General features: G+C 40.8%; 1 protein-coding gene across 1 annotated transcript in view; it reads left to right on the top strand.

Moving 5' to 3' along the window:
* Positions 1 to 23,189, top strand: part of LOC141016515 (xenotropic and polytropic retrovirus receptor 1 homolog) — a 96,391-nt gene that overhangs the window by 36,149 nt on the left and 37,053 nt on the right. Inside the window, exons 2-7 of the mRNA XM_073490909.1 lie at positions 2,212 to 2,263; positions 17,945 to 18,046; positions 18,309 to 18,532; positions 20,100 to 20,249; positions 21,133 to 21,216; positions 22,397 to 22,478. Of these exons, the coding sequence (XP_073347010.1) occupies positions 2,212 to 2,263; positions 17,945 to 18,046; positions 18,309 to 18,532; positions 20,100 to 20,249; positions 21,133 to 21,216; positions 22,397 to 22,478 (694 nt within the window). The remainder of the gene's footprint in view (positions 1 to 2,211; positions 2,264 to 17,944; positions 18,047 to 18,308; positions 18,533 to 20,099; positions 20,250 to 21,132; positions 21,217 to 22,396; positions 22,479 to 23,189) is intronic.

The raw sequence follows: 23,189 nt of genomic DNA, 5'->3' as shown, positions 1-23,189 counted from the left end.
AATGTCTGTGTTACAGAGGTAGAATGAGATGTACTGGCAGTAGCACTGGATTGGCCAGCAGACCCTCTCTGTGAAAAAAATGAATAGAAAATGTCATTATTAATTATTACTGTCATTGTTACTTAATACTAAGGGTGCAACCAACAGATCACAAAACTCACAATCTAGATCATATCACTTTTGTGAGAAACAGGTTGGATAATTTTTTAGATCAAAACAAAAAGGATTATTGTGAAATTAATTATGAACGCTCTAGTTTGGCTCTTATCTCTATCTAGACACTTGTTATATTCACCATTTTATATTATTCTTTATATATAGTCTATTCTACAAATAATCCACAAGTATTATATATTTCTGATATTACTTATATATTGGCTGTCTGTCTCTGTCTGCTTGCTCGTCTGTTGTCAATGGACTCGGTCAATCTGATTGGTCAAATGGCTGCTGAGCCACAGGTAGACGCTGCTCCGGTGAACGGAGCTGAGATCAAAGTCATCTCAGTCAGTTTGCATTCACTAACTCAGTCCACCCAGTACGTGTTTGTCTCAAATCCTCTTCCCTGCAGCTCTGCATCAATATTTGGGGAATTATTAGGTCGACTTTAAAAAGTGAAATCTACAATTTATAAGCGGTTCAGATAACGTGCCAAATCACGGATCAACTTCGTTCAGTTATACCACTATCTGGTCAGTTTGCATTAGTGACAGCAAATTAGACAGAGAAAACTCGACATACACACATCATTCACCTGAGCTTAAGGTTAATTTACCTTGCATTCACTTAACAGTTGAGGGCGATGGTTGCGCAAATAAGTAAGTAAATTGGATGTGTTGCTGCCCCTCGCAACAACTCTCTTCTTGCAGCTCCTGCAGATAGGGCTGCCATCCTCGACCAGCTGTCCCTAAACATTCTTATAATAACCAAAACACGCCCAGACTTCAGATTTGGTTCTCTTTGAAGGCGGAAAAATGCCTTGAGGGCCGCTACTATCACGTCCTCCCTCCGCCATGTCTTCTTCACTACATAACAAGCGCACGTTGCACGCTGCGCCTGCGTAGGGAGACTTGGATAAAGTATCTCGCGAGGTTTCCACACTGTGGTTATCGACCGCGGCGGTTACCATGGTAATTAAAACTTAAATGGTAACCTTCAACGTCGGGAATTTTACCGTGGTTTACTGTGACACCGGTAACCGTTACATCCCTAATTGAAGGACTCTGCCTCTGATTAATGCACTTCTGAACATCACCACAGTGTCCTGACCCGACACCCTTAAACGATTGCTGCCATCCTATATAGTCTGTCATACAGATATATTGTGTGTTATATTTGAAAAGCAAGCATCTGTAATCTGTGGCTGTAAAATACATTTGGTGTATCCATGTATGCCTGTCTCTGATTGTCCATTAAGACATTTTTAATCAGTTAAATTCTTAACACCGATTAATTGATTAATCGTTCACGTCCTGACTGCTTTCTCTGCTGTGTTTCTGTGTTGTCATTTAAATAGTTGTTGTGGCTGCTCTGGTGAAACAGTATAGGCTGGCTGTGTGGGCTGTAGCATGACCTTGACTTGCTCTGCTGTTTACTGCAGAAGCCAGCTCTGGTTTGCAGGCAGGCTGGCACACAGTGAGGCCATTGTGGTCTGGTGCTCTGCTGGCACTGTGAAACAGTGACTGACTGGCCGCTCTACTCTACACTCTTGAGCGAGAGCGGATGAAAGAAGGCAACTGTCCTGTTGTCCAACTAGTATATACTGAGACTGAATGACTGTTGCCTACCACTCGCTGCACAGCAGACCAGCTGCAGTGTATACTGCAGATTTACTAACACACAGCATGAAGAGACGAGCTGCATCATCAGCATTGCATTATTAAAGGATGGAGAACAAGAAAAGCAAAATGATGCAAATGCATCAGTGCAATGTTGCCAACAATATTATCAAACTGACAAGTACATTTAAATGTGCAGTTCTGGCCCATATGTTTGCCCTGAACGTGTGGTCCTTATATGGTCAGCGTGTTATGAAGTGTGCATTCGTATTAGCTTTGTTACAGGACTGGAGTTCTTCATGTCAATACACTGTGAGTCGAAGGCAACACATCCCCCACTTGTATTATCTGTTACTGTGGTACATAAGTTACATACATGACAAGATTTAACATATCATGGAATTGTCATTTCATAATTTCTCTCTTGTGTCTGCAGGCTTTCAAAGAGATGCTGTATGCTGCTCAGGACCAGGCCCCATCTATTGAAGGTATTACACACATTATACACACACACACACACACACACACACACACCATTATTTGCTAACGGATGGCCTCTGAGCACCTTATACAAGGAATGCAGAGTCGAGCTGCTGCTTGGGTTGGAAACAGGAAGTTGCAAAGGACAAGCAAATTAGCAGGAACCTGAGACGAGCGTTCTTTTCATGTTCCTTCCATACCAGTGATTTTGCACCAGCCCAGTTGTCAGGGACCGTGCTGGCAGGCACGAGAATGCACAGTGTAATTTTCCAAAAACATGAGTTTCATTAACAAAAAATGAAAATAATCAATTTACAAAATATTCAATAAAGTTCTGGGCCTCTAAAATAGGTCAACTAAACAGAACTTAACCTAAACTAAATATAACCTAGCTCAGGACAGACTAAAAACAACAACCTCCAACTGAGACATAAGGGTTCACATATATACTGGCTGATCAGGAGGGATAGACAAGGATGTAACCATTTAAACAAAACTACAATAACCACAAATCATAAATATTCATAAGTCTACCTGATCTTAAGGGAAGAAAAATAATGAACATTTATATAATAATAATTTCCACTGAAATAACATTTAACAATCAAACCATGAATTATGGCCCCTCCCCATGATGCAGGAGGCCCATGGTACAGTCCACTTAGCAGCCATCACTATTTAACTCCAGCTGATGCAGCTCGGCCTCCTTTTGCTGGCCAGCCAGGAACTCCATGGCAACTCCCAGGAACTGGTAACTCAAAGAATATTTTATTAACTTCCAAGACAATGAAATAACTTAAATTACTGAAACAAAAATAGCTAAATTGACTAAGAAAAGTTACCTAAATGTGTGCATTACAAAAGGAAACCATTCTTTCAAAACTACTAATAAAACGGAGTGTTATATGAAACTCAAAACCTGTGTCCAGTTATTTGTCTTTGAGTATTGTGTAAAGAAACCTAACATAAGTAAATAAAATAGATGAGTTACCATCCTTAGTGTGTTAGTTCAGTGTAGGGTTGCTACTGCGGCCATCACACCAGTAAATCCTATGTCCTTATGAGTTACATTACTGCCTACCATTTCTCAACTCGTGCAAGTGGTACTGTACTTTGTAAATGCAGGTTTCCTACCTCCAGGAGCTTCAGTGCCAAATCACCTCACATGGCCTTAAGACTTATTCATTATAAAGAATCACACGTCCACACTGCTTGTGGTTGAACTTATTTAATTTTAGAGTTAAAATAGTGTTAAAATCAACGCATGCTCTGTCAATAACTCCTGGTGGTGCATTCACTTGCTGATGTGAAGGTCTGACGACAGAGCTTTACCGCTCAGCTGCCACATACCATTGCATTTATGAGCTCTGATGTTGTGTGGTCTGACTACAAGTGTTTCATCACTCCGAGCTCCGTGAAGCACACTACCTACCAGAGCCTGTCCAATCAGATCTATTCATGGGCATGATATGTGTCCAGATAACCAATCCAACATGGAACGGCACAGAAGCAATGCATCTCTCCTCCATGGAAAATAGTCTTACAAGCAAAGTTATAATTACTGTGTGTCATATACAAATATGTGTTTTTGCAGGAGAGGGTTAAAGGGGCATTATGTCAGAATTTTAGTTGAACATGTTAAAAGATGAACTAAAAATATCAACAGGATGTGAATAAATAGCAGTTTTTATATCATGATGCTTATGTGTTGTGTTGCAGAGATGTCTACTGCAGTTAGCATGCTAACCAGTTAGCCCCAGCTCATCCAAGTTCAAAGCCTCTTCTGTTGTCATTTTCAGCTGTAACTGTAACATTTAAAGATATATAGTTGAACAGTTTGATCTGACCTATTTGACATCCCTGCTGTGTTTATTTTATGTAGTATACTGCTACGCTAGCGTCTTTGCTAGCCACACAACAGGGACAACGCAGACTTCTAGTTGTGGGTAAAACTCAAACTGTCATTTTCTTTAACAGGTAAATTAGGTCTCCAACCAAACGATAGTGAAAGTGTTGTTATTAATGAGATATGACAGCATTTTAGATGGATTAGATGTACACACCTTGAAATAACACAATGAAAAAAGACATAAAGTTGTATGTAAGCTAATCCGCATTGCAGGGGTTTTCTACCTGGAAGTGTATGGAGCCAGAACAGTGACGGTGAACAATGGCATCGAAAATAAAACTATTTAAACATTTGGAAAAGTTGTAGTGGCACTGAAACAAATTTACAACAATTACATTGAAAAGTAAAACAGACATTAAAAATTATTTCATTTCATTTTTATATTTTTGTGATTTTAATGTTTTTCAATGACAATCTCCAGATTTTTCCTTCATGTCTGTCAGTGTTCAATGTTAGTATTTTTTAATGATGTCAGTATTTCTGTTTTGGCCAATACAACTTTTTCAAATACAAATGTTTCAATGCCAATGTTTCTTTTGTCAGTTCAGGTTTTGTTTTCAATGACTAATTTTATTTTGGATGCCATTGTTCACCGTCTCTGTTCTGGCCCCATAGAAGTGATGTAAATTGTGATTGGGTCTATACGTGTGATAATGCACTCTGTGATGTTCTGCCACAGAAAACAATGGATGTACTTGGCATTAAAAAAGTGCCACTCCTTTTTGCTGTCAAGATTGGCATGTGCAGTTCTGTACCTCCAGTTCCTCAATTACTTTTTATGTGGGGCTACTGCATCCTGCATTATTGCTTAATTATATGTCTTTGTAAAAATACACCAACAACAGCCACAGTATGACCACAATTTAAGGCCTCAAACCGTCTTAAAATGTCTTAAAACCAGTTATTAGAGGCCTTAATTTTCATCATGTAATGACAGGCCTCTTTTTGCCCCTGCACTGCAGCCTCTTCAAGCCAGACAAAACAGCGTGAGCAGCACAATAAGTCTTTTTCTGGTATCTTTCCTTTTATCTTATTTTGACAAAATTGAGTAAAGGGCCTGTTTTAAGTCAGATTTATGGGACAGAACATTAACCTCAGAACAAATCACAAAACAATGTCTTGTTTGTACGAGAGCAACAAGAAAGACGCAAGCCTCCCAAATCTGCTACGCCCAACCTCGCACTGTAACTGGCTTCACTTGTAGGTCAGCCAGCTGCCTATCGATCTGAGGGCATGTGCTGTGTGTGCCATTAGTTTTCATGAGTGGATCATCGGACTCTCTGACCTACTTGACACACATATAAAAGTATAGAATTGTTAGCATACAGCTGATCAGGTCAGCACCTACTGTTCCATAAATCACAGTATGTTTTGAAGCACGAGGTTGAAAGCCTAGTTAAGTTTGACCAGCTGTCTATGGCAGCAGTCCCAATCAGACTATGAGGAACTAAGTGCAATGTCATGGTTGTCTGTGTCATGCGTAAAGCAGTACCTGTCAGGTGTTACAAAGCACCAGGACAGCTCAGAATATTCTGTGAAAGACTTGTTTGAAGATTTCTAATCCCTGTTAAGAATCTGATTAATCAAGAATGACGGACGGACGGACGGATGGATCGTTGTTGGGATACTGTAGTGCATCCCCATCAGATCCATCTGTTTGTGTCTATATGATTATGGTTGTTTTCAGCAGCTGGGTCTGTTCTGAATGTCCGTACAGTTCAACAGCCAGGGATGTGACTGTGATCAGAGCCTGTGACACAGCAACAGTTTTCTATGTGACTAAAACAGCACAATTAAAAGTGTTTCTGGTCTGAGTTCACCCAGACTCCAGTTCACTTCTCCTCTGCTGTGCTCCATCTATCTCAGCCACTCTGACTGCTTCTCCTGAAACTGATCCACAGTTTTATCGTTAAGTTTTCATCAAGTTTTAAGCCTTTCTTTGTAGAACTTGGAATCTTTGCGCCTTCACACCAGCACTAGCCTTGGCCGGAGCCATTATGTTTTCAGCCTTGAGAGAATATCTTCAAATTTTGCACACATGTCCACTTTGTCTCAAGGATGAACGGGTTACAATTTGATGCTCAGAGGTCACTGTGCCCTTACAAAACATGTATGGCCATAACTCAAAAATTCATAGTTTAAATACATTTCACACAAATGTCTAATAGGATTAAATGATGAAGTGATGCCATTTTATATCCTCAAGGTCAAAGGTTAACTTTACTGTGACATCATCATGTTTTCTGGTCACAATTCAAGACCATGACTCAGATACAGAGGGCAGATTGTGACCATATTTCACGTTTGGTCAGATACTGAATTGGTGACACTAATCTTGGGTGTTCACCAGATTTTCTGTGCTGTGCGAAACATCCATGTTTCAGAACCTGTAGCTTCTTCAGGCTCTATCAGAATCAACTTTGACCAACATGTGAACACATACAAGCAATGTGACTGTTTTTTGTCTCTCTCAATGAACCAATGCACAACAGACATACAGCAGTAGTCCACTATAAGATAATATTGAGATTCAGGTGATAACTTCCATATCACCAAGAACTACTTTTAATACTTTCATTAAATTCCTTTGATAAAAGATCTTCATTACATTTTTTAGTCTGGACAGACATGGATTTTATCTGCAACTTCACTGGTGTGATGATTCATACAAGGGCAAGGAAATGATTTTATCTAGGTTCTGGATCGTTGGCAACTGGACTTGTTTTAGTTTCTTGAAAATGTTTCACCTCTCATCCAAGAGGCTTCTTCAGTTCTAACTAACAGGAGGAGCTGCAGGCTTTTAAACTCTGTGTGGGAGTGTCCTTACAGAGTCGTTAAGGACACGTGTGAGCTCTGAGTTTCAGAGTCGTTAGGGCCACTTGTGGTTTGTTGGTCAAACCAGCCTTCATGTGTGAGGTTAACATCTGTAGTTTTGAGGGTTGGGGGCAGGAAACTGTCCCCCCTCTCTGCATCTGAAACTTTCACACAGACGGCGAGTGTGATTCCTACATTGAAAGGGCAGTGTGAATGGGGCTATTGTTTTACAATATGTTTTCTTGGTATGGTTCATTGACGGACTAATTTGCAACCTGGCCATATGTCCAACACTATCCCTACATGGTTCTGTATTACTGTATATACAAAAGTGTAAAGTTACATGTTGTCACCTGCTCTGATGGAGTGATTCACAGGTTGTTCCATCCTCATCGTCTGACTTATGAATACATACATCCAACTGTTGTGCTCACACTGACTGTCCCGTTTAATGTTTCCTCTTTAATGAGTTTAAATTAAAAACTTTTCTTTGACTTGTCTTAGACTCAGGGACAGCTAACAACAGTAACGCCAGGAAAATGATTCATGGTACAAACACTGTACGTGTTACAGTCTGTACGTGTCCTATAAACACCTGATTGACTTGTGTCGGTGTAACTCTCTCACTGAATTATCAGCTGTACAGCTCGATCCAACAACAATTCTTGCTTAAACCATCGGTGAATGAAGTGTCATGAAAACCTTTTCAGCCAGCAGCACCAGCACATTGTGATCAATACAAAATATGTGTGAACAATGTACAAAATCTCATACTTACATCAACTGTCACATATATACAGTGGGGCAAAAAAGTATTTAGTCAGCCACCAATTGTGCAAGTTCTCCCACTTAAAAAGATGAGAGATGCCTGTAATTTTCACCATAGGTACACTTCAACTATAAGAGACAGAATGGGGGGAAAGAATCCAGGAAATCACATTGTAGGATTTTTAATGAATTAATTGGTAAATTCCTCGGTAAAATAAGTATTTGGTCACCTACAAACAAGCAAGATTTCTGGCTCTCACAGACCTGTAACCTCTTCTTGAAGAGGCTCCTCTGTCCTCCACACGTTACCTGTATTAATGGCACCTGTTTGAACCCGTTATCAGTATAAAAGACACCTGTCCACAACCTCAAACAGTCACACTCCAAACTCCACTATGGCCAAGACCAAGAGCTGTCAAAGGACACCAGAAACAAAATTGTAGACCTGCTGGGAAGACTGAATCTACAATAGGTAAGCAGCTTGGTGTGAAGAAATCAACTGTGGGAGCAATTATTAGAAAATGGAAGACATACAAGACCACTGATAATCTCCCTCGATCTGGGGCTCCATGCAAGATCTCACCCCGTGGGGTCAAAATGATCACAAGAACGGTGAACAAAAATCCCAGAACCACACGGGGGGACCTAGTGAATGACCTGCAGAGAGCTGGGACCAAAGTAACAAAGGCTACCATCAGTAACACACTATGCCGCCAGGGACTCAAATCCTGCAGTGCCAGACGTGTCCCCCTGATTAAGCCAGTACATGTCCAGGCCCGTCTGAAGTTTGCTAGAGAGCATTTGGATGATCCAGAAGAGGATTGGGAGAATGTCATATGGTCAGATGAAACCAAAATAGAACTTTTTGGTAAAAACTCAACTCGTCATGTTTGGAGGAGAAAGAATGCCGAGTTGCATCCAAAGAACACCATACCTACTGTGAAGCATGGGGGTGGAAACATCATGCTTTGGGGCTGTTTTTCTGCAAGGGGACCAGGACGACTGATCCGTGTAAAGGAAAGAATGAATGGGGCCATGTATCGTGAGATTTTGAGTGAAAACCTCCTTCCATCAGCAAGGGCATTGAAGATGAAACGTGGCTGGGTCTTTCAGCATGACAATGATCCCAAACACACCGCCCGGGCAACGAAGGAGTGGCTTCGTAAGAAGCATTTCATGGTCCTGGAGTGGCCTAGCCAGTCTCCAGATCTCAACCCCATAGAAAATCTGTGGAGGGAGTTGAAAGTCCGTGTTGCCCAGTGACAGCCCCAAAACATCACTGCTCTAGAGGAGATCTGCATGGAGGAATGGGCCAAAATACCAGTAACAGTGTGTGAAAACCTTGTGAAGACTTACAGAAAACGTTTGACCTCTGTCATTGCCAACAAAGGGTATATAACAAAGTATTGAGATGAACTTTTGTTATTGACCAAATACTTATTTTCCACCATAATTTGCAAATCAATTCTTTAAAAATCAGACAATGTGATTTTCTGGATTTTTTTTTTCTCATTTTGTCTCTCATAGTTGAAGTGTACCTATGATGAAAATTACAGGCCTCTCTCATCTTTTTGAGTGGGAGAACTTGCACAATTGGTGGCTGACTAAATACTTTTTTGCCCCACTGTAGCAGCAGCTGATCAGAGCTGCATCATGTTAAAGCTGCACAGCTCTGATATATGAATGGACACAAACAGAGAACAGGGAATGTAACTACAGCTTTTGACTACAGTATCAATGAGGGCTTCCAAAACAACACAAGCTGACCACAAGAATCTATTGACATTTCCTGCAGTTGTAATGAGTAAACCTTGTGAGGAGTTGGGAGAAACTCTGTTGGATCAAAGCTCAGGTAATGATCACTTAAAGCTATGGTCTACGATTTGAAAGATTGATCATTATTATTAACATTATTTAGATGGTGGTTATGGCCCAATAGTACGACCTACACAATGTGAAGAGCAAAAGGAACCAAATAAATCATTCTCTCTAGCACCTGCAAAACTGCAAAGAAGTCCATCCAATCCCCTCGCTCACTCTCCTGCTCCTGGTCACGTCTCGTCCCAACCCACTTCCGCATTTGAAACTACAAGCGGGCAAGAGGTTTGTTTGGCCCCGAGCAGGTAATCTTTCGTCTTTATTGTGGATGTTGTGAAACAGATAACTTTTATGCCGATGCTGGCTTATGACTGTGAAAGCTGCCGTTAGTTTTTTTCTGTGTTATTAGACGGCGTTGAAACAATTTCTGTCTCTGCATTATTGTCAACACTTGTTTACTTGTTCGACGGAGACGTTAGCCTCTATGTTAGCATTGTAAGCTAAAATTGCTATCATGTTTACACCAAATCAGCCTATTTATTTGCTTGTGGCAGCTAAATGAAGCTACGGAAGCCCTAAAGGGCCATGCATTCATACATTTTATTTCCCCCGTTTTCCCGTGATAACGAGTTAATTTCATTTGTTTTCTCGAGATCTCGAGTTATTATCTCGAAATAATAACTGCCGTTTTCCCGAGATAACGGGATAATTGTCTCGAGATCTTGAGAAAACAAAACGATAGTGTAGTATATTAAATCATTGCAGGAAACATCATTCAGTGTAGCAATGTCAGAGGAGCAGGAGCATATCGATCACCGCGTCACATATCTTTTCAATCAAGGCCTGACACAGGCTGAAATAGCATTATGTCATGCTATTACAGATAATACACATTAGTATGCATAATCTAAAAAGAGGTTAGCAAGGCTTCAGCTATATTGGCGGCGCAATCTAAGTGAGCCTGCTGCAGATCTCGGATTAATTATATCGTTATCTCGGGAAAACAAAGTTTTGTTATCTCGAGATAATTATCCCGTTATCTCGGGAAAACGGCAGTTATTTCGAGATAATAACTCGAGATCTCGAGAAAACAAATGAAATTAACTCGTTATAACGGGAAAACGGAGGAAATAAAATGTATGAATGTATGGCCCTTTAGGGCTTCCGTATGAAGCAGCAAGTAATGCAAGTAAGATGAATGAATGGATGAATGAAACCCCTCCGCTTCGCGCTGGGGTTTCAATCATCCTGTCCAGATTTATTTCTCCATAACAACCTCTTGCCCGGTCACTACTCAACTGTTTTGCTAACCCTCCTCCCGGTCTTGTCCATTTGTTTTCAATGAAGCCTTTGCTAAATCAATATGATGGATTATCATATACGCGTTACGATGTGTGTATTTGTGTGTCTTATCTGTCATACACGAGATTACGGTTTACGGGGCACGTTTGTGTCGTGGTCGTGGTGCTACTCAGACAACAGCTGGGACACAGCTGGGTCCGAGGCTCATGCAGGTTTAGTTTTCAGCCACAATGTGGAAGCGATCGTTATGTTTAAAGCTAACGGCAGCATCTGTTCGTCTCTTGGCCCTCAATAACTTTTAGAAGTGGCTAACTTAGCTGTTGATAAATAGTAACTTATTACATAGCTGTAACGTGTAATGTATCTGTAACATGCTAATGACGTTACGCTAGCTTGGCTGTGGAACTTGGCTGTGGACATTGTAATGACTTACAAGATTTACATTAGTTTCAACGTGCATTGTAATAACTTTACCTGTGAATCCGACATCGTTACTCCGCATTCAAAGCTGGCGCTGTATTTGGTTTCTGCCGGCCTCTGTTGCTCTTGTTGCTTGTTGCGGGAGGGGGTGTGTCGTGGGAGGCTCCGAGGGGAGAGCGATACGAGCTCGGAAGGGAGGGATTAAGGAGCACAGAGGGGAGGGGTGTGTGTGTGGGGGGGATGCTTTTTTCAAATCTTTTTTTTTAGGTTTTGCTGGTCATGGTTTGTAAAAACAGTGTTCGAAGCCGGCCCCTCCTCTCCAGCTGGTAGCTTCCTCATGAGTGCGTTCTTATAATTTGACATCATCTCATGTTTATATAGTATCCCAACTACATAGGTACTGCAAAGGTCCGGGCCCAGGAACGCCCTGAAAACATCAAATATAAGACAATACAGGCAGAATGCAGGTTCTCTGCTGATGCAGACAGTGCCACACTTCTAGTGGGTCACATCTCCTTCGCTTGCTCTCCCTGTTCAGCTGGTTTAACCTGCATCATGTCACCTAAATGACATTGAAAGCAGAATAGCTGGTGTGGCCAGTCGATGTAGGAAGTGAGTCTGGGCCTGGAACTTGACGCTAACTCTATGGCTAACTCCTTTTTTTACTTTTGTCAGCAGGTGGAGAGCAGGACAGAAATTCTGCTTGGGTCCTGAGGAGTTGTTGCATTTATTTATTGACAAATAGCATGAACTGTACACACTGCATGGTAGCGTTCAGCATTATGACGTTACTGTAAAGTCCTGGTCACACATACAATCTCTAAACTATACACACAACCTGGCTTATTCCTCAAAGTTTGCTACTTGTGTAACACATTTGTGTAACAAATATCACAATAATTTGGACCAAATACGATATGTGATCGTAGCAAGCGGTGTCAATTCTGGCTTTTTTAGATTTAGTCTTAGTCTAGTTTAAGTCGACGAAAACTCAAAACATCTTAGTCAAAGAAAAGTCATTACATTTGAGTCAACTTTTAGTCATTGCTTTCTGTCAAAATACGTGATGTTATTATTAAATGTGTTGGGCTAGTTATAAATGTTACAGCCATAACACCTGATGAACACGTTACCTTCTTATTGTTACCTTTTTAAGAGAAAGATTTAACAATTTAAGAACACAATGAACAATTGCTTTATTTTCTTGTACTCTATATAAACATTTTTCAATACTGACCCGGCACTATTTTGAACAATTAGCTATTATAGAGTATAATGTTACAATAAATCAAATAAACAGTTTTTTACATTTTTTAACATGTCTTCACAGCCATGTTCAACAATTCACTATGAGTGACTCTATAATGTTGCAATTAAAGAAATGTAAAAATTAAATTATTACTCACAGCAACATAAAAAATGACAGTGGTAATACGTATGAGCATGCTGTCAGTCTCAGACAGAGACACAAGCCCTTTTCACACAGAGATTCTACTTTATTGCCACAACAAAGACTCGCCTTTACGCTGACTTTGTTTGTTCACACTGAACCAAGCAGCACCGTCATAAAGCTGCTCCATTGTGACATTTCATACAGTATGCTGGAACCAAAAGAGGCTGTTTTTCAGGCAGAAATGTGACAAAGATTTGGTAGGACAGACAGGATGACAGACACTTTTCCATGTATACATTTTTTCATATAAGATGCTGAAGACATGACCTGCTGCCACATTACTGTTGTTTGGTCCTGTGTTGTTGCTTTGTCAGTTGAAGTGTGGGACATTTTTTATCTTTTATTTGATGAGTGAAGGATCTGTTTAGCTGTCAGACTGAACATCATCAGACCGACACACTCTGTTGTGGCTCTGTTACTACCTCCGGTGGCTGATCAGAGACAGAAAGAAACTGTCCCCCCTCTCCACCTCTGTAACTTTCATACAGACAGGGAGGCAGAATATCAGCACAAGATTCCCGCCTTGAAAGGACAGTGTGAAAGGGGCTATAGACAGGCAGTCCTGCACAGGACAGGCTCCGACACAGATCTCTGCTCAGGATTGGGAATGGGGATATATTACAATTTAACAGACAAACTAGTTGCACAGTTTGGGGAAATATCATGTCCGACAGCCCATCGCTAACATTTGAGTCCCATCCTTTCTTGTCATTGAAAACAAAACATACATTTCGTCAGTTTTTATTATGAAAGATCTATTTTTAGCTCGTCTCGTCTTAGTCATGGAAAAAAGGTTGTTGACAAACATATCTCGTTATAGTTTTAGTTAACGAAATTAACACTGGTAGGGAGGGGTGGGCGATGTGACCTAAAATATATGTCTTGGTACTTTTGTTTGTTTTTTTTGCAGTGATGGTATTATATCACAGTACGACAAAAATAACAGGGACACTCAGTCAAACATGAGTCTACCTCTTTTCACTCTGTTGGCAATAAAGGTAAGGTAGGTATATGTTAAGAAAGAAAAGACATTTTGAAAATGAACGTGTTTATTGGCTTCAAATATGAATAAAGATGAGGTCCAGGCCTGTGAGTGTTTTGGAGAACAGCCTGCCTGATAATGTGGGTTTATTAGTAAATGTGATGTGATTCCTTCTCTGAGGGGCTTTTCTATCAAGAACATTTACATACTGACATACAGACACACATACTGAGGATCACAGAGCAGAAGGAGGTCTGATGTCACGTTAACAACACTGCCAGCTCAGCTTGTGTTGCAGCCACGTTAGCAGCAGAACGTGCTAACACTGAGTTCAACAGGTTAACAAAATAAACACAAAGCAGTCACAAAACCTCTTATTATCAACTGTTCCCGTCAGCATCCCATCAGCAGTATGAATGATCTCTGGTGTTATAGACTGTGGTCAGGGAGCACAGGTGGACACTCCTTTACTGCCTCAGGGCTAAGTTGTTGCTATTGTCAGGGCTATCCTCCACATGGCCTTATCCAGCTCCTGCTAAATCTACTGAGGCTCTTGAGTAGCTGTAGGATTTATGTTCTGACAAACTGTAGCTCATACTGAACATGTCACTGTTCCACCAGCAGAGGAGCCAGTTGGTAAATCAAACTCTTACTGTAAGAGCAAAAACACGTTTCCTGGAGAAAAGTCTTCAGTGCTGTTCTTTCCTCTTTTTTCAATGAAATAAACTCTCCAATTCTGATAAAACTGATGCTACAGCAGCTATGCTAACCCCTTGAGGAGCCAAACAAATTCTTCTGAACTGCTGTTTCATCAAGTGCCCTTGAGCAAGACACCGAGCCCTGATGGCTGTTAGCACACCTCTGTTTGATTGTGTGTAACTGTCTAAGTGTAAAGCATGGTGTTGCTAAAAAATAGAGCTAAAAACATCAATTGTCCAATGGAAAGTATAGCCTATCACAGAGACAGACATGTCATAATGATAATAATGATAATAATCATGATGACATGAGCTGAGACATAGAGAGAAAAGAGCAGAATAAGGCCAAAAAGGGATAATGAGATTACTGTAGTCTGACTGTGGTGAGGGTGAGCGAGGGGGAGAGCTGGAGGGAGTGGTTGGGACACTCCAATTGACTTAATTTGGTGTCTTGTCTAAAAGTAGCCAGTCTGAAACCCAGTGAATCACTGAGTCTGCAGAGTCTGACTCAAAACCACCTGCTCGTCTGTTGTTTGCTTGTTGTTGACGTGACAGCAGCTACAAGTTAGCGGTTGGACACACAGGTTCTCTACGTCCACTGTTCAATTAAAGTTTACCAGAATCTGTGCTGGCGCGAGATCAGAACTGATGTAAATTACAGGACTGTGTTCTGGTTAAACTGTCTCAATGGGAGGAACATGAGTTAAAGTGTTTTGCACACTATTTGGGAGACAAGTAAATATAACACATCAACATTATTGTCAGGGCAGCTGGAGCTGTACAAACCAGACGCTGGCACGTCACTTGTTATGGACATGGACACTGATACCTGATCCGATGCAATGTTTTAAAGACTGGTTTGTGATTTTGATGAGTCTCATCTGTCTCATTTGTCTTATCAGCTTAGAGTTTTTTGAAGTTTTCACTGGTTCTGGCTCTGGCTCTGGCTTTCTATATGAAGGCATGTGACTGTGCTGCTGTGTGTCCTTCAGGGTCCAGGTCAGGACCATGACTGTGCTCTTCCCTCTTAATTTAGATAGTGTGATGATAAAACTTGGTGTTGAATCTATTAAAAGTACAGAACTAGTTATTGATTTATCAGAGATAACATCACAGGCAGTAATACGCATTAAGATTGTCTGCTCTATGTTGGGATCAGGTAACATGATATCAGCAGATTACAGCTCATAATACATATTCACATCAAACCTTTTGAGGTGGTTAAGAAGGAAAAATAGTGATGACATTAAGAAAGGCTCTATTCTACCCCAGTGTCCAGGTAAAGGCTTCTGTAGATTGTGCACTTTTGTCTGAGAGGGTCGTTACAGAAACATGGTGAAATCTTTGCTCACCACCAGTTTGGAGCTTGTTTTTTTTCCTGCATCTTTAAAACATGCTAGTGTTGCAGATGGATGATGCGAGCTGATGGAGAGTTGCTGTCACTCAGTCTAAGGTCTTAGCTACGTGTATAAATACATTATAAAAATCAATATTTTCCCCTCAGTTTAAAAGAAATATCTGTGCATGCAACCTTCGTTTTACAAGAAATCTCAGTCATCCCAGGCCAGTAGGTGGTGATAAAGTCTACATTAGTGATATGTCAAATACCAGAGAAGAACATTGTGAGCCTGTGTAGTGAGCTTATTTTTCTCAAATGTTAAAAACTGAATAATAATTAGCTGCTATTGTTTCTAAGTTATTTGATGGCTATTTCTTTACCTTTATGTATTGAACACCAGTCTGACACTTGGTCTGTCAGTACTACACAAACATACACAAACTGTTGTGTCTGCCAGTGTTGGTGTTGTTTCAGGCACATGCTCATTACACAAAGCAACAGCAGGCATGCACAAATTGAGATTGTGTTGTCATTGTTGTTACGCTCCATTTAACAGCAACATCTAAGTTACACAGATACAAAATATATCTGCGCCCTAGAAGTTGTTTTTGAAAATCTGTTATTGTGACGCAAAATTCTACTTGTGTGTGGATGAGAGGCCGAACTGTATTGTGGTTTTCTAAAAGACGTGTCTGCAGTAGACGAGACCTGAAAGGTACCTAAAGCTATGATAGTGTGACAGTGAGCCAGTGTGAACAGTTATAGGACCTAGACAGTGAGCCAGCTGAATGGATTTCTGTTATTATTTACACCTGTGACCCGTCCAGTGGTCTGCTATGCATGAGAATGAATGTTGGACTCATTTGATGTCTTGTGTCATAGTGGGAGATGATTGACACAGCATCTGAGCTCCTCTCATGTCCTGACAGAACAACTGGCATGTCACAATTGTTTGCTCTCTCTACTAGTTTGACTTTACAACACACCGTGTTCTGCGAGGCTGACCAACAGGAGCTCAGTGCACGTCTCAACTGTGTAAGAGGGATGATGTTGTATATCGGTTATGTTGCTTGGTCAAAGCACGATAAAAATGTATGACTCTGTGATAGACTAACCCAACACTGTGTTGAATCTGAATGGTTTGATCCCAGCATTAGTACTGTGTTTTACAGCCAGCTGCAGTGATATGTACAGAAAACAGATCATTGTCGAGCATGGCCAGCAAACAGTGCTCCTGTCTTACAGTCAGTTCAGTCGTTCTTGTTTGTATCAGTCTGTCGCTGAGTCTTTCCTCTGATCTGTCGGTGCCACAGTCTGAGATCAGTTCTCTCAAGATCTGATCAAAGGTTATTGGAGTGAAACGGATCACTGATGACCCTGAGCGCATCATAGCAGGTCAATTCTGCTGTCTGTCTACACATTTTTTAGTACTGTATGTAAGGCCTTAATGTTTAGTGTGTGTGTGTGTGTGTGTGTGTGTTTGTGTGTGCTTAAAATTAACAAAGATATTTAAAGTGTAACTATGTAGCTTATAGCTTTTAATTGCTCCAGCTTTGCCACACATTGACTTGTATTTAATGTTTTTGTTGGTTGTTGGTTGTTCATCCCAACCACTTTGTCAGAATTAAGAAAAATATTTGACAAAATATAATTAAGATATAAAGTAATGTGCCAATGAGAAGACATTTCATGTGTCAGCATCTCAACATTGTGTTTATGCAGCTGTAGTGAAGGAGAAACCTGCATTGTTGTAATGCTGGATGAGATAACTTATTAAAGTTAGTATGTGTACTGCATTGAACTTCATCTTTACACATTAGAAGAGTCAAAGTTGTGAAAGCTAACCAGAGGCAAACATTTAAACTACAACTAAAAAGACAGGGTTTGAAAAAGTGTTGATAGAAAGCAGCAAGAGGATCCAGAGGCTGTGATGTCCTGTGGCTGTCTCACTGCTCCACCTGCTGGTCAGAGCAGGACACTACGGAGCTCTGCTGCACAAAACCTGGGATTTTCCATTCACATACTCAATCCTCCATCCCTACTTGTCCTTGCTCTGCCTTTACTGTCCTCTATTCCCCTTCCCTTTCTGCCATCCTGTCCATTAATCATTGCTGTGAGACAAGTGTTATAATGTATTATAATGTTATGATAATGATAATAATCTATCTACCCGTATGTTTTTGCAGTGACAGACGAGGACACAGTTAAGAGGTACTACGCCAAGTTTGAGGAGAAATTCTTCCAGACATGTGAAAAAGAACTGGCCAAGATCAACACCTTCTACTCTGGTAATAACTGCTACTACTGAGTGACACACACACACACACACAATCACACAGACACACGCACACACACACTGTCACACACGCACACACACACACACACACAAAACACAGACACAGACACACACACACACACACACACAGTCACACACACAGTCACACACACAGTCACACACACAGTCACAGATGTTAGAGCTGGGTGTGTTGTGCTCACTCTCCTGCAGTGGCTTTCTATCTTTCAATCATCTTCATCTTGTCTTCTCTCCAGAAAAGCTGGCTGAGGCTCAGCGGCGATTCGCCACGCTGCAGAACGAGCTGCAGTCCTCTTTGGACGCCCAGAGGGAGAGCTGGGCTAATGGGCGGGGCCTGAGGAGGAGGAAGACGGTATTCGCTCTGTCGCAGCAGGAACGTTGCAAACACAGAAACATAAAGGACCTGCAGCTGGCCTTCTCTGAGTTCTACCTCAGCCTCATTCTGCTGCAGAACTATCAGGTGCACAAACTTCACCTCAACGGGAGACAATTCTCCTCAACACCATTCACTTTATTTCGTTGTCCCTGGCAAGATGTTTAAATTAACATGTCTAATAAAGTTCATGTAACATATATACTGTAAACAACATAACCATTAAGTTATCTTTGCTCACAGATTGACGCATATAGCTGTTATAATTCAAGAGGCCCCTGATCCTTAAAATCCAGAATTCGATTCAAGTTTTGATTGAAACATTTTGGTACCCCTAGTTATAACCAATAAAAGTATCACTCAGCTGTTCATGAAAAGCTTTTAGAACAGATAACTGACAATTATCTGTTTGTTGGCTGCTGTAGATGTGTTTGATACAAACTGTCGTTAAAACTGCACTCATCATGATGTCCATATGAAACAGTGGATGAAAAGATTAGAGGGATATATATCCTCTGCGCAGGGCTATCCGTAGAGCTGACCCTGGGATAACTTTTCAAACTGCCATTTCTCCTTTTGACACTAGCACCTTTTTAGCGCTGCATTTAGGGCTAACCCTGCTCAGGAGCAGGACCAGCAAGCCCTAGGCTAAAGTCTGGGTTAGCCCACTTTGTAGTGTGCCAGTGTGAAAGCTGTCTTGCATCATGACGAGCACTTAGGTGTAGAGAGAAAGGTTCACAAACCCACTGTTGAGCCCTCTTTAGCTCATTGTTTGATCTGTTTAATCTCACTGCTCTGTTGGAAAACAGCTCTTATAAACCCGCTGTACACTTCCTGCCCAGTACCAAGACAAAGTTGGTGAACACAGTGGAGCATTTAGCAGCCAAAGAGACAGACATTTCCCTCAGGAGTTAAAAGAGAGTGAATATGGGACTTGAATCCATCAGGTTAACACAAACACCAAATCAGTTCAGATGTTGTTCTGTGTCTCCTGAGATGTTGTCATATGCTCCTGTTAGCTAACTTGGTGTTTATAACATGTCTCATGTTGTGTTCACAGGTTGTTCCCAAAACAAATCCATTACAGCAGCTTTAAGTTCTGAGGAGAATAATGGTCAAAGGATGTGTTTATGATTAAGCCACTATTATCCCCACTGTTCCTCCAGTCTGCAGGTTATCTGCTGCACTCAACACAACCGTACCACCTGCAGAGCCTGTGCTACTATTTGACTTATTGTTACCTTCACATTTTCAATACCTGCTTATAATCAGCTGGCTGGGACAGGTGATAAAGTTTACAACACAAACCAGTGCACACAGACCAACAAGAGCAAACACAAGCAAAACACTAAACAACAATGAGGAAGACAAAAGGGTTGATGATGGTCAAAAAATACAGACGATAACATACAGTTAAACATAATGTGGTTTGAGTTATTTTTACTAATCTCTTCATGTAACTGAGAGGGTTGTAGTGTGCTGTTGGTTCTGTTAATTTTAGATTTGATTATGGATTTGAAATGTTGGTAGTGGAGGAACTGGTCTCCCAATTCTGTACTTCTGGATTAGTGTGGTTTGTGTCTTCTCTCATGAAATGCTTTCCTCTCTCTCTCTCTCTCTCTCTCTCTCTCTCTCTCTCTCTCTCTCTCTGTAGAACCTGAACTTCACAGGTTTCAGGAAGATCTTGAAGAAGCATGATAAGATTTTGGAGACGTCGAGGGGAGCTGACTGGAGGGTGGCTCATGTTGAAGTGGCTCCATTTTACACATGCAAGAAAATCACACAGCTCATCTCTGAGACTGAGGTAATGTACTGCTGCAGCAGGATGTACAAGTCCACATGGTCAACATTGTAATTCAAAAGTAGCTGTAAGAAACACTTTCTGATCTGATCGTCATCTGAGGCCACTTCTGCTGAAAATATCTAAATCCTCTTAATCTCCCTCTTAATCTAAAGTAAACAGACTGACACAGACAGGTAACTGCTGTACGTTAATGTTAGATATGAAGCAGCCATACATGCATCAGACTTTATATTAATGTCATGTTTTTCAGTGTAGACTAAGAGACTAACGTTACATCAGAGATATTTTTGTTCATAAAGTAATTCTCCACTTCCACACATAACTCTGGCGATAGGGTTAGAAAATATGGGCTAACATTAAATCTTTGTGGTCCCGGGGTAACACTAAACGTTGGATCAGCTGATTTTACTGGAGGCTGACGAGTGTGGCATTCAAGTCATATCTAGTCTCACATGGCCAGACCCCTCTCATCTGACCTGTTTTCAGTTTATTCTCCCCACAAGTTATCTAGTCTTAACAGATAACAAAACGCCATCACCTTGTCCACGATGGAGACACTGAAGGCAGCCAGGCAGGAACAGAAACCATTCTGTTAACGTTACGTTACTTCATACTGTACTTACCAAATATTCCAGCCATGTAACATCCATCCATTCATGAAATGAAATCGCACACTTTAGGATCCTCCTCACCTCGGCAATATGTACAAACATTAATGGTTTGTAAGAGTGGCATTTAACAATGTAACGGGACAGAACAGAAGTAATCCTGGTCAATTCAGCCACAGAAGAGCTCATCCAACAAAATATAATCGCCATTTTAATTATCAGTTATTATCAGTTAGGAAGAGAGCAGCCCTCTTGATTCATTCTGTGTCTTTTAGGCATTGGTCACAACTGAGCTGGAAGGTGGTGACAGGCAGAGAGCCATGAAGAGGCTGAGGGTACCTCCCCTGGGAGCTGCACAGGTAACACACACACACACACACACACACACACACACACACACACACACACACACACACACACACACACACACACACACACACACACACACACACACACACACACACACACTATCCTTAAAGATACAATATGTAAGACTTCTGCATTAAAATGTCTAAAATAAACTAGACCTTGTTTATGTATGTTGTTGAGTTGTGTCCTCACATTATCCCAGATGTTTCAAACAATGTTCAAACGCAAAGTACTCACAGTACTCAAAGTGATTCACAGTAACGATGCGTTTCATTGGGTTGCCAGTAAATGAGACTAAACATGAATAAAACTTCAAAACTACCTTGTGTGTGACCATTTGTGTCTGAGTGTTGTCAGATAGATTTTCATCAGCGGTGCTAGTTGTTTAATGGTTTATTAACCAACATCAAACAGAGTTTAACGTCAGGATCATTTGTGTTAGTTTGCCTTACTCATTACTCATCACAGTGTTTATCTGCCCCCAAAAGCCAGATTACTTTACTACATTAGCCTTGAGCTAACGTTAGCCAGCAACAGCAGACAAAGAGAGTGTGTGCTTTTTAAATTCAGGTAAACACTCACTATTCAGCACTTAACCCTAACCAGCAGTCAATATTACAGTAAATGTGACAAAAACACTGACATTGCTGCAGTCAGGTTGATAAACAGGACTGAAGATAAATCCATTTTCTAATGCTAAAAATGAAAAACTAATCTCTGAGTTCTCCTCCAGTCAGTAAAGGTCTCCGGATCAGAGCAGAATCTGATGTGACTGTTGATTCTTCAGGTCTAGACCCTGATGCTCTGACGGGCATCAGGGTCTGCTGCTCTGACGGGCAGAGCAGCAGCTCCTTCACAAAACACTGTTTAGTTTTGATAGGCAGCCCCCTCACTGCATATACAGTAATTAACTGTTACTTGTAGTTTTGATACTTAAGTACTTTTAATATCAGACACAGAAAGACTTTCAGTCAAGTTCACTTTTTACCATCCAAGTCCAAATTCATTTTTGTGTGATATTTTAATTACTGACTCAGATCATTAGTGTTGTTATAATTATTATAGAGTGAGCAGGTTTGGTTTATATTTGAATAATAAACACAGTAATGTGATGTTTTGATTGTGTATTTTGCTGTGAGGCACTGACTGTGTCTGTCTGTCTGCCTGCAGCCTGCTCCTGCTTGGACCACCTTCAGAGTTGGCCTTTACTGTGGAGTGTTCCTGGTCTTAATAGTCACTGTGGTCATTACAGGTAACAAACATGTGCGCGCGCACACACACACACACACACACACACACACACACACACACACACACACACACACACACACACACACACACAATCCTCAAAGTATAGATGCAAAATAAATGATGCAGAATATTTAAAGATTTAAAGGTCTGAAATTTGAATCATCTAGTGACTCAGTTTTTACTTCCTGGAATATGACAGGTCAGCGTGTCCAGGCCATGAATATACTTGGAATATTTTTGTTGGCACTGCTCACAGCAGATCACACTTAACTTCAGTTTCAGAACAAGAAAACTGAATCACTGCTTCAAAATTAGTAATGAGAGAAAAAATAAGAAACCTCTAGTCTAGCTCTCTGTAGAAGTCCCACTTCTCTGAGATTAATAATTTGACTTCTGACACTTTAATGTACTTTCTGAATCCTCAAAGGATCTGATGAGTTCCAGGTTTACAAGCTAAATGTGCTCATGGCCTGGTGTAAAATCTGTCACAGACTCAGAGGAAGTAGCAGGTTGTGACTGGTTGTCTGAAAATATTACAATATACTATATACTGTAACCTAATGTCAACATTTGAGAACCCACACTGCTTTGCTCAGTACGACTCCGATGCAGAATTGATAGATCGTAGTTATCTAGATGTTCTTCAGTCAAACTTTTCTGTTAGAAAAGATGTTTTAGGATATAAATAATAAAATAGTAGTTTTCTACCGAA

The sequence above is a fragment of the Pagrus major genome, chromosome 21 (genome assembly GCF_040436345.1).
Source record: "Pagrus major chromosome 21, Pma_NU_1.0".
Taxonomy (NCBI): Eukaryota; Metazoa; Chordata; class Actinopteri; order Spariformes; family Sparidae; genus Pagrus; species Pagrus major.
This window is presented reverse-complemented; position numbering and strand designations above follow the sequence as displayed.